At 40.8% G+C, this 15,362-nt stretch overlaps 4 protein-coding genes across 7 annotated transcripts; 2 read left to right on the forward strand and 2 right to left on the reverse strand.

The window, feature by feature from the left end:
- Nucleotides 1-255: 255 nt before the first annotated feature.
- On the forward strand, nucleotides 256-1,343 carry LOC130990209 (uncharacterized). The gene is made up of 2 exons (XM_057914434.1): nucleotides 256-821; nucleotides 920-1,343. Exons 1-2 carry the CDS (start codon nucleotides 364-366, stop codon nucleotides 1,254-1,256), a joined length of 795 nt encoding a protein of 264 aa, XP_057770417.1. The 5' UTR covers nucleotides 256-363; the 3' UTR covers nucleotides 1,257-1,343.
- A 37-nt stretch (nucleotides 1,344-1,380) lies between these two features.
- LOC130990575 (uncharacterized) lies at nucleotides 1,381-5,791 on the reverse strand. Its single transcript, XM_057914796.1, has 6 exons — nucleotides 5,456-5,791; nucleotides 3,754-4,590; nucleotides 2,392-3,672; nucleotides 2,213-2,320; nucleotides 1,934-2,137; nucleotides 1,381-1,851 (listed from the first exon to the last, which is right to left on the reverse strand). Exons 1-6 carry the CDS (start codon nucleotides 5,471-5,473, stop codon nucleotides 1,396-1,398), a joined length of 2,904 nt encoding a protein of 967 aa, XP_057770779.1. The 5' UTR covers nucleotides 5,474-5,791; the 3' UTR covers nucleotides 1,381-1,395.
- Nucleotides 5,792-6,629: 838 nt separating this feature from the next.
- On the forward strand, nucleotides 6,630-10,384 carry LOC130990211 (transcription factor HBP-1b(c38)-like). Of its 4 annotated transcripts, none has more exons than XM_057914438.1 (10): nucleotides 6,630-7,253; nucleotides 8,006-8,109; nucleotides 8,389-8,447; nucleotides 8,536-8,739; nucleotides 8,820-8,876; nucleotides 9,000-9,059; nucleotides 9,153-9,282; nucleotides 9,376-9,647; nucleotides 9,726-9,956; nucleotides 10,033-10,384. In XM_057914438.1, exons 1-10 carry the CDS (start codon nucleotides 7,156-7,158, stop codon nucleotides 10,180-10,182), a joined length of 1,365 nt encoding a protein of 454 aa, XP_057770421.1. In that variant the 5' UTR covers nucleotides 6,630-7,155; the 3' UTR covers nucleotides 10,183-10,384. The 4 variants fall into 4 exon arrangements, with proteins under 4 accessions (XP_057770421.1, XP_057770419.1, XP_057770420.1 ...); XM_057914436.1 differs by having other exon boundaries at nucleotides 6,801-7,253; nucleotides 8,377-8,447; XM_057914437.1 differs by having other exon boundaries at nucleotides 6,802-7,253; nucleotides 8,377-8,447; nucleotides 8,545-8,739.
- A 426-nt stretch (nucleotides 10,385-10,810) lies between these two features.
- On the reverse strand, nucleotides 10,811-13,847 carry LOC130990210 (pentatricopeptide repeat-containing protein At1g15480, mitochondrial-like). The gene is made up of 3 exons (XM_057914435.1): nucleotides 13,559-13,847; nucleotides 12,749-13,220; nucleotides 10,811-12,254 (listed from the first exon to the last, which is right to left on the reverse strand). Exons 1-3 carry the CDS (start codon nucleotides 13,591-13,593, stop codon nucleotides 10,992-10,994), a joined length of 1,770 nt encoding a protein of 589 aa, XP_057770418.1. The 5' UTR covers nucleotides 13,594-13,847; the 3' UTR covers nucleotides 10,811-10,991.
- Between the last annotated feature and the right edge of the window lie 1,515 nt (nucleotides 13,848-15,362).

The raw sequence follows: 15,362 nt of genomic DNA on the forward strand, positions 1-15,362 counted from the left end.
TCCATCGATTAATTAGCCTTCAATTAAGGGACATAATTTTTTTTTTTAAAATTGATGATAAACGACAAATATGATGTGAAATAGCTTTGTCAGTAAAGTATTCATGTCAAACACTCTAATTTCATTGAAATTCACGTGAAATGAAGGAATCTTTGTTTATATATGAGTGAATTCTCTCATTCTCTCATCCTCTCATCCGAACACTCAAAGTGAAAAAACACTCAAACTCATTAGAAAAAACACTCAACCCACGGCCTATGCTACTACCATTTGCAAAATAACCTGAAGCATTACGGTAAGGCAGTGGTCGAGGTGTATCGACAAGCTGCATTTGCGTACGAGAAGTCCGACTTCAATAGGGCTATGAACGCCCTGAAGGTTATGAAGAGAGCCGCGTACGATAAACTAATGGGGATTGGGCCGGAGAAGTGGGCTCGTTCGATGTGTCCTATGCCTGTGCGACGCTACAGTTTTATGACATCAAATGCTGCTGAAGCTTTTAATTCCAGATTGTTGTGGGCAAGAAGACTTCCTATATGCTCGATGTTAGAGGCAATCAGAATTGTTATTGAGAAATGGTTCAGCGAGCGACTAAGGGCTGCACAACAAATCGAGCAAGGCTTGACTGTTGAGGCTGGTAAAAGGGTAGCTATTGAAGTCCAAAAAAGTCGTCGATACACTGCACAAAGGTTGAGTGGCATGAAGTATAAGGTGCAAACTGCTGACAGAAGCTTCAAGGTGGATCTAGAGAAGAAAAAATGCGAATGTCGAGTATTTCAGCTAGACCAACTGCCCTGTTCTCATTCAATCGCTGCAATAAGGTACGATCATGAAATGATTACTGTCGGGTTCATTGAAATGTAAATATGTTCTAATGTTCGTTATATTGATTACTATCGGAGTTTGTTTGTTTTTATAGTGAAGCCGGTGATACGATCGCGGAGTATGTAGACTCGTACTACACGAATGACTTTCTTATCGATACTTACTCTCGCGAAGTTAATAATCTCCCGCCGAGACGCCAGTGGTTGGTCCCCGAGCACATCGCTGAGCAGGTTGTATTACCTCTGATTGTAAAAGGTCAAGCGGGGCGCCCAAAAGAAGGTAGACATCGAGGTGGTGGTGAAGGCACCAGCACACAAGCCGATGAGTCTTCTAGTATCAGGCGTCGTAAACCAAAGAAGTGCAGCATCTGCCATGAAGAAGGACACAACAAGAGAACGTGCGCTGGCAGGGCGACTGAGCCCAGGGAGTAGTGGGATGTATTTGTGTGCTGTAACAGTTAATGATATTGATTGAATTATCTTATTATTCGATAAGCTGGAATGATTTAGAGGAAATAATGCTCGTTGAATAACCAAATAGAAGCACACATTAATGTAACAATATACAAAACTATGCAAAACCAAGTCTAGAGATACGATGTGTCCTAGTTTCACACAACGAAAATATAGATCTAGCAATCTTGGCCCTGTATGCCGCCACGTTGTGGTTACCCCACTCAATGGATGGAGAGCCAGATATCAGTCGTTCTGCATACATGCAGACGAAAGGCCCGCAGCTGACAGAGTCCTGCTGGTGAAACTGAACCTCCGCTGGAGCAAACACCGCCGTCATAAGTGGGTACTTCTCCTTTGCCACTGTCGAATCAATGGATGTGTCGTCTAGCCACCTCGCCAACTGAAGGACAATTGGCAACAATCTCAGTAAAGGCAGTAGTTCACCAACTCGACCATCCTGCTGTCGAGGTGATAGCTTGTGGAATACTGGGTCATAGACCTCGCAAACCAATTCTCCTAACCGGATCCGACATAGGACAAAATGGTGGCCAATTATGACTGGCATGAGAACCTATGACAAACCACAATGAATTGATAAGAAACAACATATAAAGCACAAATGACTAATGACAAATAATTGTTTAACTGATTACCTGTGTGGCATCCATCCATCCTATATGACCAGGAGGAAGTTCATGGCCCTTAACGGCTTTTCCACGTATTTGGCATAGCCAGTCTATCCGGGGCTGCCAACCATCAGCTACTGCTCCATGCGTCAATATATGATACTCCTCTGGAGTAAACTCACTTCTTGCCCACTTCTCCAATAGAGCGTCCCACTCGCCCTGGAGGTATATCTACAGATCAATAGAAGTAATTAATAATTTATATTCGCACCAATGAAAACATACAAATAATGAAAGTTTACTTACAAACCAATCCGTGTCTAATATGATTGTGTTATTCATATCTACGTCATCCAGTAAATCTGCTGAAGCTCGAAGTCTATTTCTCAAGCTTAAGAAATACAAGTCAATATCCTGCAACAAAGTTAAAATCAATAAGTTAGTAGAAAGTAATTTAACAATGTTAAAATCAATAGATTATTTACCCCAGTTGTGAATTCCTGGCTGACATTATCCACCCGCGCGAAGTCGTCGTACTCCCGCAAACCACCACTTGCCTTGACATAAATCTCACGACCCCTACCCTCTCGACACCTAGCCATCCACTTCTCATAATGGTCACTGCAGACTTGTGTCACTGGACGTGGCATTTGGCTATTAACCCAAGGCGATCGCTGATAGTTAGACGGACGCCTCACCCTCTGACTGCGACGCGGGGGCTCTGCTGGCGGCTGCTCTGCTGGCTGCTGCTCAGCCGGCGGCTGCTCTAGGTGCTGCAGCAGCAGTACCTGTGGCTGCTCTGTCTGTGGCTCAGGCTCCTCCGTCTGAGCCTGTCCTGCCGAACTGGACTGTCCCCACTCATGTGGTGCAATAGAAGTGAGCGGTTCAGCAAAGAATATCGGGGTCTCTGTTCTATACTGCGGCTTCAGGAATGGGGAAGACCAATGAGGGTAGACCTGGGTCGACCAGTCAAAAGTCTGCTCCGCCGGTGTGTAGTCGCCCTGAACAGACTGATTCATGGCCCGCCACTGCTCGTTGTAATCCTGGGTCTCTGGATGGCGTGGTTCCTCACCGCGGGGGTCGTCGTCGCAGGAACGTGAATGACGAGCCGGCTCTGAAGCGTCGGGCCCTGAAGCACTGGGTGGAGGAGACCGTCGCTGTGGAGGAGACCGTGGCTGGTAATCATCAGGGGACCGTCGCTGGTCATCATCATCAGGGGAGTCGGGCACTCGGAAATGTTTGCTCTTCTTGCACCTATCCTTTTTGCCCTTGCTCTTCAATTTCTCCACGAATTTGCCGAAGGCCTTCTTAATCTCCTGACGGATCGTCTTCTTCACCCACTTACGATCCACCTCACCTTCGCTGGGACTGGATACAGTCCGAGATCCGCTCGACGATGAAGAAGTATGCGGCGCTGGGCGCTTGCCCGGATCTACTGAATGACGAGCCGGCTCGTGGGGTCGAGCATCCCTCACAGGGCGCTTGCCCGGATCTACTGAATGACGAGCCGGCTCGTGCTGTCGAGCATCCCTCACAGGGCCCCGGACACTGTGACTGCGAGTCGTACGAGGCTGTCTAGGTACATCCTCCTCGTCCCCGCGCTCCTCCACAACACGGGCTCCGGTGCCCTGTGGAAATTGGACACCCCGAGCTAATGGGTTGTCGGGGGGCCTGAAGCTCACCGAGAGTTCGCCCGGTGTCAGCGCTGATATGAAGTAGTGACTCGACAGATCGTCAGCATCGGGGTCCAGGGGCATGACACCACCCTAGAAAGCAACAAAGATAATATATTAGAACATAAGTAAAACCAGTAACGGTGTGGAGGATAATCTTAAATAACTGATTACCTGTCCCTCGAATAGATCGCGCAGACCGTGAAGCTTCGGCTTACCCCTGAAAGTCCATCTCAAACACCGAGGGTGCGCTGTCGGATCACCGCTAGATGCTGCGACCATGTGTCCGAAGCCCGGGACGCGCTCCAATGCCCAGACATATAAAGCCCACGAAGGACCGTAGAAGTGATACTTCTCGCCCTTTCCTGTCTCTCTCGTATAATGGCATAACATCTTATACGAATACGCGCCCCAGGGGAATCTATCAAATGCAGCCAGATCATCCACCAACACCCAAAGCCACGGCTGTACCCGCGCATCCAACCCAAGAACAAGGGTGTGAGCCACACACACGAGGACAACACGAAGGTACAGGCTCCCATCCTCATCATCCACTCGACTATCCAAATCGCACACGCGTTTGATGAGCGACTGTATGGTCATGCTTCGCGTACCGCAGAATCGTCGGTATGCCTCCACGCGACTGCAGTCGTGCTGTAATGTCGCATCGAACCTCGATCCCCCGAAATTGAGCCCAGTCACTAATGCGTAGTCCGCAGGGGAAAATCTGACTCGTGCTCCGCACAGAAAGAAGCACATCTCATTTTCTTCTGACACAATCTGCCTCGATACAATCTGGTGTAATGCTTTATTGCTCTTCGCGCCGGGCCTCCAATCAGTGAAATGCCCAAAACATGATGCTCTAAATCTTCCCAATAAATCTGAATTGCACTGTTCGCCGACCACATTTAAAGTTTCAACCAGCTCCGGAAAATGTGAATCCCTATAGTAGGTGCTGATAGCAACCTCCGTCTGGTCTATAGTGTCGCGACGAAGATATGGGACATTCGCCTATTCATTTACAAAATGAATACCATATTAAATTCAGTAAAAAAATTAAAAAATAATACAAATAGGCATAATTAAATAACTACAATTTAATCAATACCAACCAATTTAATTAAACTGCAATTTAATACTAAATTCAGTAAAATTCAGTAATATTAAACTGCAATTAATACCAAGCAATTTAATTAAATTCAGTAAAATATTAAAAAACTGCAATTTAATATTTTACCAAGCAATAACAGTTTCAATAATTAATAATTAAACAATTAAATATATATTTATTTAATAACAGTTTCAATAATTAAACAATAACAGTTTCAGTAAAATAACAGTTTCAATAATTAACGTAAACATACAGATATATTTAGTAACGTATTTTAGGCCTAAAAAAAAACTATCCGGCCGGTGAAGTGTCCGGTAAAATGAATCCGTCCGGGTACATTTCAGATTGAAACTGTTCCGGCCGGACGCATTATTTCGGGCATAGTGCCGACCGGATAGTTTCTATATAGGCATAAAATACTTTATTTGATTAAATTACACAAAAACCACACAAACAATGCAATGTAATACCCAGCAAAACTCGCAATAATAATTCAATAATGATTACTTAAACAAATATAATTAAATTAAATTCAGTAAATTTCTAATGATTAATATAAACATACAACTAATTAAAATGGAATAATTTATGCTAAAACACGATCGGTCCGGTTGGTGAAGTGGCCGGATAAATCGATCCGGCCGTATGTTTCATTTAAATAATGTTCTCGGCCGGATCGATTTATCCGGCCACTTCACCGGCCGGACCGATCGTGTTTTAGCATACATTATTCTATTCAATTTCATGAAAATTAAAAATAAATACCTGTGAAGAAGATGCCATGGATGAGTCCGAGTGTGCTTCAATCTTTTGAACTCTCTGTGCTTCAATCTTTTGAACTCTCTCTCTCGGTGGGTAAAAGTGAAGAAGCCGATAGAGGTGTGTGGTGGAGTAAAAAACCCTAGTATTTTAAAGTAAGTGGGTAAAAGTGAAGAAGCCGATTGTATCGGCTTTATGTCTATCAAAAGGGAATCAAATTTTGAAGAAAGATATTTTTACCTTTATGTATCGGTAACATGCATGATTTTTTTGGGTAACAAGCATGCATTTATTTGGGACGGATATTGAGTATATTTTAAATTTAAAGATATCAATTGATTTACACGATATATATAGTGTTATATAGTACTATATATCAACATTCAAGAATAACACAATATATATATATATATATATATATATATATAAATATATATATATATATATACAAATAATTTCAAAGAATATATGTATTGAAATTAAGATATTAAAGGGGAAAAAAAAATTAAGATAGATACGCATGGATATATATTATTAGCGTCTTGATTTTTTTTTTTTTTATGAAATTGAATAAAATAGAATATTTTATGCCTAAATATCATCGATCCGGCCGGTAATTGTCAAGGAAAAATGTATCCGACCGGGTCATTTGTAAATTGAAATGTACCCGGTCGGATACATTTCTCTGGCCATTTTACCGGCCGGATCGATGATATATCGACATAAAAGTTTGTATTCTATCTATTTGTATCTTTATATTAATTTTTACTATTTTGCTGAATTTAATTTAATATATTGTTTAAGCGTTAATTAGTGTCCGGTCGATATATTTACAATTTAAAGATATGAACACTATATATATATATATACAGTGACTTACAAAATCATTGCATGCACAGATTGAAATCATTTCGGTCATTATTGTAAAGAAATGCATTGAAACTCAAAAATGTGTAAGATTGTGTAAGAGAACCGAAATCATTACATTTGATGTTGACCCACTTAAGGGTTAATTAGTAATTTAGGGCATGGATAGCTTTGCATGATAAGGGTGAGCATTTTTCAAAATATGAATAAGGAATGGGGCACTTTTGCCTATTAACACTTAAACATATTTCCTGTAATCAAATAGAGATTCCGAACCAGAAAAAGGGAAGGCGTTTCCACCACTATCTGCACTTACAAATAAAAAGTTGGGCAAGAGAAAAAGGCATAGCAAAAATGGCGAGAGGATTTGGGAAAGTGGACACAAATGCTTCAGTTGAAAATGACGCAAATCTTGTCATAATCTGAACGTCACTTCCCTCAATTTCCACAAAACCTATAAATAAACAGATTCCAAAAATATATCATTAAAAAAATGAAATCTTGATTACTATAATCTAACTGGGTCCCTTGAATTTTGTGCTGAAACACATTAATCTCGAGAGGCCCCAGACCAGAATTTCTAGACAAAAATCAAAGTCATAAGATTTTTTCCGGTCAATCGGTTTACCTTTCTCGAGCTCTAAAGATCCAAGCATAAAACTTTCACCTTTATTCTTTAAACCCTGCCTAGAAGGTGTTTGTGAAAAGGGTTCTATGAGATCTTGTTGTTGTGTTGATTTTATTAGGTCATTTGGAGTAATTTAGAGTTTAGATTCTTGAAAACACTCACTCACACACACACATGGGTTTGGGAAATTTGAGGTGGTGATGTTGTATTCATGGCTAGAGCAACTGTAAATATTGGTGGTGATGCAAATAGAAGAGCAAGTTCAGGGATGCCAAGCTTTATTTCTCAAGCACCACTTTCCAACACCATGTGAGTCTTCTTCAACTTTTGGTAATTATCTTGAAATTTAATCCAAAGAATTATCAATTTTTTCATTTTGGAATTAGTATCATTTGGTTGAAAGTGAACATTAGGGTTCAATTTTGAAAGATATATTATACCTCTCAAATTTTACTGTGGTAAAAACTAAATTGGTGCTGTGATAATAAATAAGAGGTGGTGAGGGTAGGTTAAGAAATAGAGGTGATGGGCAGTAAGTAGGTAGCAGAAGAGATGAATGCATTCAAAAAAAGGAGAGGGATGAAGCTCTTGTTCTTGTCAAAACCTTCAATGCCTAGTTAAATGGTTTGTAATGTTGACATAGATGTAGCTTGCTCAATCACAGAGTCCTTGCCGTTGAATCCTCTGCACTCGTAGTTGGAGTTTTTACTTCGCTGAATTTATTGCAGATAAAGTAATTCTTGTATTTGCTTTATTGGTATTAGACTATAAATTGATTGATGTGGTCCTTGCTCCCTCCCTCTCAAGTCTCCATCGTACTAGTTTTTATCTCAACTGAAAAACTTGGTTGATGATCTGGTTTTGTTTTGTGCTTCGCGGTTATTCTTACTAGTACATTGAGCAAATAATTCTGGCATTATTGTGCTTTTTTGTGTTGGAGTTTGGAAGATAACATTATTGTGCTCTATATGTGCATTTTTGGAGGTAGTCTTGTGAAAGTAAACTAATTGGATTGTGGTACCTATTAGTAGCTATTTTCGAGTCTAACTTGGCGTTTGCAGAGGTAAAGAAGCTAATGCAGCACAGACTTCTGTGCGACCTGATTTGGGGGGTCTCGAACAGTATATTGGATTTCGCGTTGGAGATGCCAGTAATGCCTCCCATGGTGAGTTTCACAAGTTGTAGGTGTTGGTTTGTGTGTGAGTGTGTGTGATTTCTTGTTGTATTTCGGCGTCTGCCCTTTTTATTACTACATGAAACCGGAAGAGCTCCGCTGTGTCCTTTGGTCTCCTAATGTTTCTAACTTTGCAAGAAAGGTTAGGTACTCATCGGGTGAAAGTATAAACATAGTCTAACTTTCTCGTTTTGGCATGAAAAGAAATTAAGCAGAACTCCATATCTTTATGAACAAGTTGTTCTAACGCGGTAGCAGTGTTTAATCCAGTTCTGAATAGCCAAACAATGAGCCCGGATCCACGTAATCAGTCTGGTGCATTCGATATGGTAAACATCTTCTTCAATATTGCAATCTGGTTGCTTTGTTTGATCTTTTTAATCTTACTCGTTTTGTAATGTTTTATGACCGATAAAGTATGTACAGTCTAGTGCTTCGACAAATGCAAACTTCTCCCGGGATTTTCGATCCGGGGCAGGACAAGTGCAGAAGGGCTTGCAGCAAAATCTAGTATCTGCAACCGGTGCTCAAGATGAAAACTGGAGAGAATCCAACATGGCAGATTCGAGTTCGCACACAGAAACCTCAACGGATATGGACCCGGATGATAAAAATTACAAGGTGATTCGTCGAATATTTTTTTCTTTTTCCATTCAAAGATGTGTACTTCAATTGCGTGATGTATTTGTGCTCGTGTACAGTTTGAAATAGGTCAATCCACGGCTGTTGGAGCCTCTGATTCCGGTGACAGATCGAAGGTAAAACCAAGTTTAAATACCAGAAGGTTGCAACTGCAGCACCTTTGTAAATTTGTAATAGTTTCCGAATTTAGCGACTTATATATCATCATCTTATCGATCCCTTTCTCATGATACCGCCAGACATTACGGAGGCTTGCTCAGAATCGAGAAGCTGCAAGGAAAAGCAGACTGAGGAAGAAAGTAGGTTTCATTTTGATGTTCGCATTCTGAATGTAACTCATCTGGTTCTTGTCTTTTGGAACGAATTAAGGTAACCTCCAATGTATATTTCAGGCCTACGTGCAGCAGCTGGAGAATAGCCGTCTGAAGCTGACTCAACTGGAGCAGGAGGTGCAGCAGGCACGCCAGCAGGGCGTGATCGTTTCAAGCAATGGAGATCAATCCAATGCCGGAACTGGCAACGGTGCGATCTCTGTTACTACGGAGGCCCTTTCTATTCTCTCTATGATCGAATTATGAAAGCTGAGACAAGGGTTCATTGCTTTCATTTTTGCAGGGGCCTTAGCTTTTGATATGGAATATACAAGGTGGGTGGAAGAGCAGAACAGAAGGATAAACGAGCTGAGGGCGGCCGTTAACTCACACGTGAGCGATGCAGAGCTCGTTACGATCGTGGAGAACACTGCGACACACTTCAACGAGATCTTCACGCTGAAAGGCAACGCAGCCAAGGCGGAGGTGTTTCACATCTTATCAGGAATGTGGAAGACTCCAGCGGAGAGGTGTTTTCTGTGGATTGGTGGTTTTCGGCCGTCGGAACTTCTGAAGGTCCGTCGTTCGACCTTTGTGGGAACAGATCCACATTGTTTTGTGTGTGTTGAACTAGCGTGTGATGGGTTTGTGCAGATTCTGGTGAGCCAGCTTGAGCCTCTAACGGAGCAGCAGCTGACGGGGATCTGTAACCTGCAGCAGTCGTCAAACCAGGCAGAAGACGCACTCTCACAGGGTATGGAGGCATTGCAGCAGTCTCTAGCGGAGACGTTGGCCAGTGGTTCGAGTGCGAATGTGGCGAATTATATGGGTCAGATGGCGATGGCGATGGGGAAACTAGGCACTCTTGAAGGTTTTCTACAACAGGTGAAGGTGATGCTTCCCTTTTTATAATTGACGCTTCCTCGGATCTTGACTGGATTGTTTTGATGGTTATTGGTAGGCGGACAACTTGAGACAACAAACTCTACAACAGATGCATCGCACGCTGACGACGCGACAGTCGGCTCGTGCTCTTCTGTTGATACACGACTACTTCTCGAGGCTTCGAGCCCTTAGCTCTCTGTGGCTTGCAAGGCCCAAAGAAGGCTAAATTGATACATATATATCAATCATGATTGTGCAATGCAATTGGTGAAGGTTAGATATAAATTTGTAATTTATTGAAAATTGGGACATAAAGTGTTGCTTACCCCCGAAAGGAGGAACATGTAGCTTAGAATAGGAGCAATACTCATAGGGAGATGATGATTGATCATACAACTCAATCAAATGAAGTTACTTAGCATCTTCAATTCTCTTTAATGGCAGCTACATGCTCTCCCTCTGCAACAAATTCAAATACTGTTGCAGAATCTTGCTTTAACTTCAAACTCAGCTCACTATTGTCTTGCTATCTCTGATTTCACACAACACTCCCTCGACTTAAACATCGATTACTGGAAACAAACAAGATTCATATCACAACAATGTCAACATCATGCCCAATTTCAACTTAGATAACATACATCAATTTCAAAGTGGCTATTTTCCAAAATCCACATTATTTTGCCCCCAAAAATAATGTAAATTTATCTCAAGACAATTTTTTTGGTACGTGACTAAGATCATCGCAAATTTAATGTCAAGTACTTCACACAAAATGCATTGTGTAATATTTTTTTTTTTCAAATGAGAGTTCAAAATGACTTCCTTTCGTAAGTTGGATTTAAAATAAAAAATAGAAATATAAACTTACATATCATTAAACAAAAAAATCGTTTTTGCACATATTTCAGCTTCAAATTAGAGATAATAGTTATGGATATTAATTGACTAAAGTGGATAAAACAGAAGTGATAATTCGGATAACACTTGAATATTTGATCTTATGCAGAATACGTGAATAATATAGGTTTTCCTTTACTCTGGAATACCATTCCTGCCACCAGACGAAACCGGGGGCTTCCGGAAAGCAGCTGTTCGAGCCAACAGACGAGCCGTTTTATTGTCTGGGTGGACCCTGTCTCTCCTCATTCTCTCGCCGAACCCATCAGCCGGGGCCGTCTTGGCATTTATGTAGGCATACAAGAGCGAGTGGAAAGGCCCGCGCTTCTTGGTGTAACCGGCGTATCTCATCCTCGTGAATATCTTCTCCGTGTTCTGCACGTCGCCTCTGCCCGCATATCCATCCAAGACTTTCAAGTATGATCCAAAATTAGGTTTCCTCCTGTTGTGTTGAATTGCCTCCTCAAGAATGGCGTCTGCCTTCTCCACGTCTCCGACTCCTACATAAAGCTTCACCAAGGCATCCCAAGCTTGCACGCGGACATTGGTGCAGCTCTCTCTCAGCCGTCTGAACAGATCCTCCCCTTCACTCACCATTCTGTGATCTGCATACACATTTAGCAGAATCGCATAGTACTTCGAAGAGGGCTTCCCCAGAATTTTGAACATTTCTTCAAAAACCGCCTCAGCATCTTTAATTCTCTTGAGCCGCCCCCATGCTTTGATGGCAACTATGCACTCTCCTAGAGTAGGATTCGATTCACATGCTCTCCAGATTCTCCCAACTTCGTTGTCCTTTCCAAGTGAAGCATAAACCGGAAGCAGAAAATAACAGGCAGCACGGTTTTTGACTAGATCGCCTCCTTCCATCTCTTTCAACACCGCCTCAGCCTTATCTTTTAGGCCACCAGCAATGTAGTACTTAGCCAAGGATGCTCGATGACGCAACCTAGGTTCCACACCATCAGACTTCATTTTCTCAAAGATTTGCTCCACTTCATGGATATTATTAGAATGCCCCTTCACATCAATCAAGATTTGGTAAGTGAGACTCGACGGTTTGATCTTTTCTTTCTCCATCAATGACACCAAATCAGTAAATCTCTTCCTATCAAACCTCTTGTACAGAAAAAGCATCTTGTTGTACGAAGCGCATTTCAAAGGAAACAAGTTCTTCATTGTTCTGAAAAGCTTCTCTGCTTTATGCACATTGGATGCAATCACATAAGCTCTTAATAAAGTATTGAAAACAATTTCAGTTCTAAAAGATTCAGGAATTTGTCGAATATACTCCTCTGCCTTGAACGTGCCTTGCACCTTCGCAATCACATCAACACGAGTAGAATAGTCACTCTCAGTAAACTCAATCTTCTCTCTCGAATCCAGCCAGTCAAAAAGCTGCACAGGTAGATAGATATCATCACCACCTCCATAATCTCATACGAATATATGCATAATGCATACATGGCTTAGAAGCAGAAGTTAGGAGATTCAAGACAATGCATACTGTTAGAGATATGACTCTAGCAAGCAAGCCTAGCAGACCACATAATTGTGCCTCATGTCTCTTTGTTTTTGCAGCCATTTGGTGAGGGGAGATTTCCAAAACAGCTAAATGGCGCGATTAATATGACACAAGAAAAGGCTATACTCTGCGAATGAACTGGTATAACTATAACTGGATACCAAGGTAACGGTAGCATGTCTCGTGCACCTATAAATACCAATCATTGATCACAGAATGATGATTTCCTCGGTCATGCTCTCACATATGTTTGGCACTATTAGGGAAACTAATTATAATTTCCACTTCTTGAATTCTAAACTACTAAGGGCTACAAGGTGAGCTAAAATGAAGGCAAAACGAAAGTAAAAAGGATCATAAGACACACCTTCAAGGCACTACCAAATAGATGACGCTTACTAAGAAATTGCAAGGTAAATGATGCATCAGTTGGGGTGACTTGGTTACCCGCTTCAACCCATTCATCCAAAGCCCTTCTCAGCTCATTTGGGGGCACAGAAAGCACAACTTTAGTCAGCCCTACAGTTTTGGGAGATTTTACCTCACCAACATCATTCTCATCGTCTAATACCTCCAATTCATCATCATCATCATCATCATCATCATCTCGAGTTTCAAGACCAGAGGAAGCATCCTCCGACACACCGTTGTGATCCCCACTGCTCTTAGCCCCAATCAGTGAAGAAACATATTGAACTACTGGTGATGATTTCCAAGAACTAGAGCTGTTGCAGAATCTTCTTCTAACTTGAGACGCAGTAAATTCAGCATTGTAATTCTCCGAATAGCAGCTTGCTATCTGCGATTTAGCAGAACAAATTCGAGCGCTCCCTCGATTCCTGGACACAGAGGATTCATGGCCAATTTTTGAGTTAGATCAAATGGAAGCAAGTATGAAAACAACAATCACAGCAGCAACTACAACAACAATATGACAAACAGCAACAATGCCAAGAGAAAAATCCTCAATAAAGTAACAACAAAAGCAAAACAACCGCAGAAAACACCACCCAAATTACTAAAAATCTATGCCCTCGGAATAAATGGTTGCAGCCAACAGATAACACACATTGCAAAAAAGGGGTGGGAATGTTCACGGGGAAAAAGGGAGAAAAAATAAAAGGAACAAACATAGTAACATAATATGCATAATTAAAGAAATGAATGAAGGAATTACCTGAGATAAATGGAGGCTCGTCGGAGTGCCCACATGCTGTTAGTCGAAATTCCTAAATTTTCCGATGCGCACTCAATCGAATCGAACAGTCCAGAAATCAAGAGTGCAAGAAAAAGGAAAGAGACGGTAGAAAGTGCAACAAGGGATGTTCCAATTATAGAAATAATCTTTTTGGAGTAAATAAAAGTTCAAAAACACATAAAAAAATTTACAAACAATGACAGTGTGACACCTCTAAAACCTCATGAGAAAACCTCCCGCACGAAACAAAAAACTCGGTCAGACACCATATGACTCCATGACTAACGACTAGAATAAATATTAGTAAAAATTTATTGGGTAAATCTATTTGGATCAAATTTGATCGAATTAATGAAGATAAAATAGTTATAATATTAAAAATAAATATATATTAAATTAAGTTCAAAATTTGAATTATATATATTGTAATTATATTTAAATATTCTAACATATTTTTAAAAATTGAATGAAAAATATTTATTTTAATTAAAATAAATTGCCATTTAAAAAAAATAAAAATATCCACTTAATGATGATTTTTAAAGAAAATTTAATGATGAATTATATCATTTATATATATATATATATATATATATGTGTGTGTGTGTGTGTGTGTGTGTTGGGTCCCGTAGGGTTACTGTACTAGTGCATGGGGGGAATACACCAGTAGATTATTTTTGAAAAAATCTTTTGTTAACTGAAGTGGGTATCAAAATTGATACTGAAGTGATCAGTGCAAAGCAAGATCAGTTAAGAGCGGGATTAGACTGATACTGATAGTGGTTCAGTATTTTAACTTCAGTGCGAGGAACTCGTTGATACACTGATAGTTCACTTAGGGTTTCAGTCTAATCAGCTTAATCAATCAGAGAAGTGTTAGAAATCTTACTGACTATCCTAAGATTTGTCAGTTAGACTGATAACACTTGGAGCGGAAACGATTTTACGAAATAGCCTTTAAGTGAATCACTTTGTCAGTTTTCGGGTTTCTCTTTTTCACTTTATCAGTTTCAGTAAAGATATGAAATAGTGCACAAATAGATAAATGTAAATACTGAAAATAATAAGAACACAAAGAGTTTTACGTGGTTCGTAAAATAATTTCTTACGTTTACGGTCAGTCGATCACACTGGCAAATCACTGGGCTTGTGCTTGTGGGTGCACAACAAACCTTGCTTCTGAAACACTCGTTTCAGAGCCAACACACTGGGTTGGACTTTTCTCCTTCTTAACTCGCAGTTGCTAAGACAACACACATCTAGCTTGCGGAGGTTAAAATTCTCTGAGTTCAGACAACCGTCTCGAACTCTCTCTATCTCAAACGCTCTTCTCACTTTGGTAGAAAATGGTTCAAATCTCTAACTTAAGATCACTGAGAACAGGCTCTCAAGTAATCAAAGTCCCTAGAAGCTTCTAAGAGAATATGTGTATATCAGGTGGGTTGATATTTAGCAATGGGAATTCTCTTGTTTGATTCAAGTGTTGTGGCTAAGTATAAGTTGAGTCTTGAGTTTGGCAGAGCTTCAACGTATGTTCTTGCATCGGTGAGGTCGAAGGTTGACTCTTGAGCTATATTTATAGGCGAATGAGGATGAATAGATCCGTTTGAGGGGATCTTTCAATGCTGTCTGCCGTTTGACTTGTCATTTCAAATATGGCTCAGGTCTTCGTCCTCTATCTCCTTTACGTCGAAAGAGGCATGGTCTTTCTAAATTAGAAGATGGTGTTACAGTGTAAGGTAACACGGAAAAGGAAACTCTGCAAGGTGAAGGACGATTCACC

The sequence above is a fragment of the Salvia miltiorrhiza genome, chromosome 6 (genome assembly GCF_028751815.1).
Source record: "Salvia miltiorrhiza cultivar Shanhuang (shh) chromosome 6, IMPLAD_Smil_shh, whole genome shotgun sequence".
Lineage (NCBI taxonomy): Eukaryota > Viridiplantae > Streptophyta > Magnoliopsida > Lamiales > Lamiaceae > Salvia > Salvia miltiorrhiza.

What these genes read in the sequence shown, in the direction of transcription:
- LOC130990209 (XM_057914434.1), top strand. Translation starts at nt 364, where the DNA reads ATGAACGCCCTGAAGGTTATGAAGAGAGCCGCGTACGATAAACTAATG. An exon ending in CATTCAATCGCTGCAATAAG is followed by an intron (nt 822 to 919) that starts GTACGATCATGA and finishes TTGTTTTTATAG; the next exon opens with TGAAGCCGGTGATACGATCG.
- LOC130990575 (XM_057914796.1), bottom strand. An exon ending in GCCAGGAATTCACAACTGGG is followed by an intron (nt 2,321 to 2,391) that starts GTAAATAATCTA and finishes ACTTTGTTGCAG; the next exon opens with GATATTGACTTGTATTTCTT. An exon ending in TATTAGACACGGATTGGTTT is followed by an intron (nt 2,138 to 2,212) that starts GTAAGTAAACTT and finishes ATTGATCTGTAG; the next exon opens with ATATACCTCCAGGGCGAGTG.
- LOC130990211 (XM_057914436.1), top strand. Translation starts at nt 7,156, where the DNA reads ATGGCTAGAGCAACTGTAAATATTGGTGGTGATGCAAATAGAAGAGCA. An exon ending in CGGATGATAAAAATTACAAG is followed by an intron (nt 8,740 to 8,819) that starts GTGATTCGTCGA and finishes GCTCGTGTACAG; the next exon opens with TTTGAAATAGGTCAATCCAC. An exon ending in TTGAAGGTTTTCTACAACAG is followed by an intron (nt 9,957 to 10,032) that starts GTGAAGGTGATG and finishes GGTTATTGGTAG; the next exon opens with GCGGACAACTTGAGACAACA.
- LOC130990210 (XM_057914435.1), bottom strand. Translation starts at nt 13,593, where the DNA reads ATGTGGGCACTCCGACGAGCCTCCATTTATCTCAG. An exon ending in CGAGCCTCCATTTATCTCAG is followed by an intron (nt 13,221 to 13,558) that starts GTAATTCCTTCA and finishes CTCTGTGTCCAG; the next exon opens with GAATCGAGGGAGCGCTCGAA. An exon ending in TATTTGGTAGTGCCTTGAAG is followed by an intron (nt 12,255 to 12,748) that starts GTGTGTCTTATG and finishes CTACCTGTGCAG; the next exon opens with CTTTTTGACTGGCTGGATTC.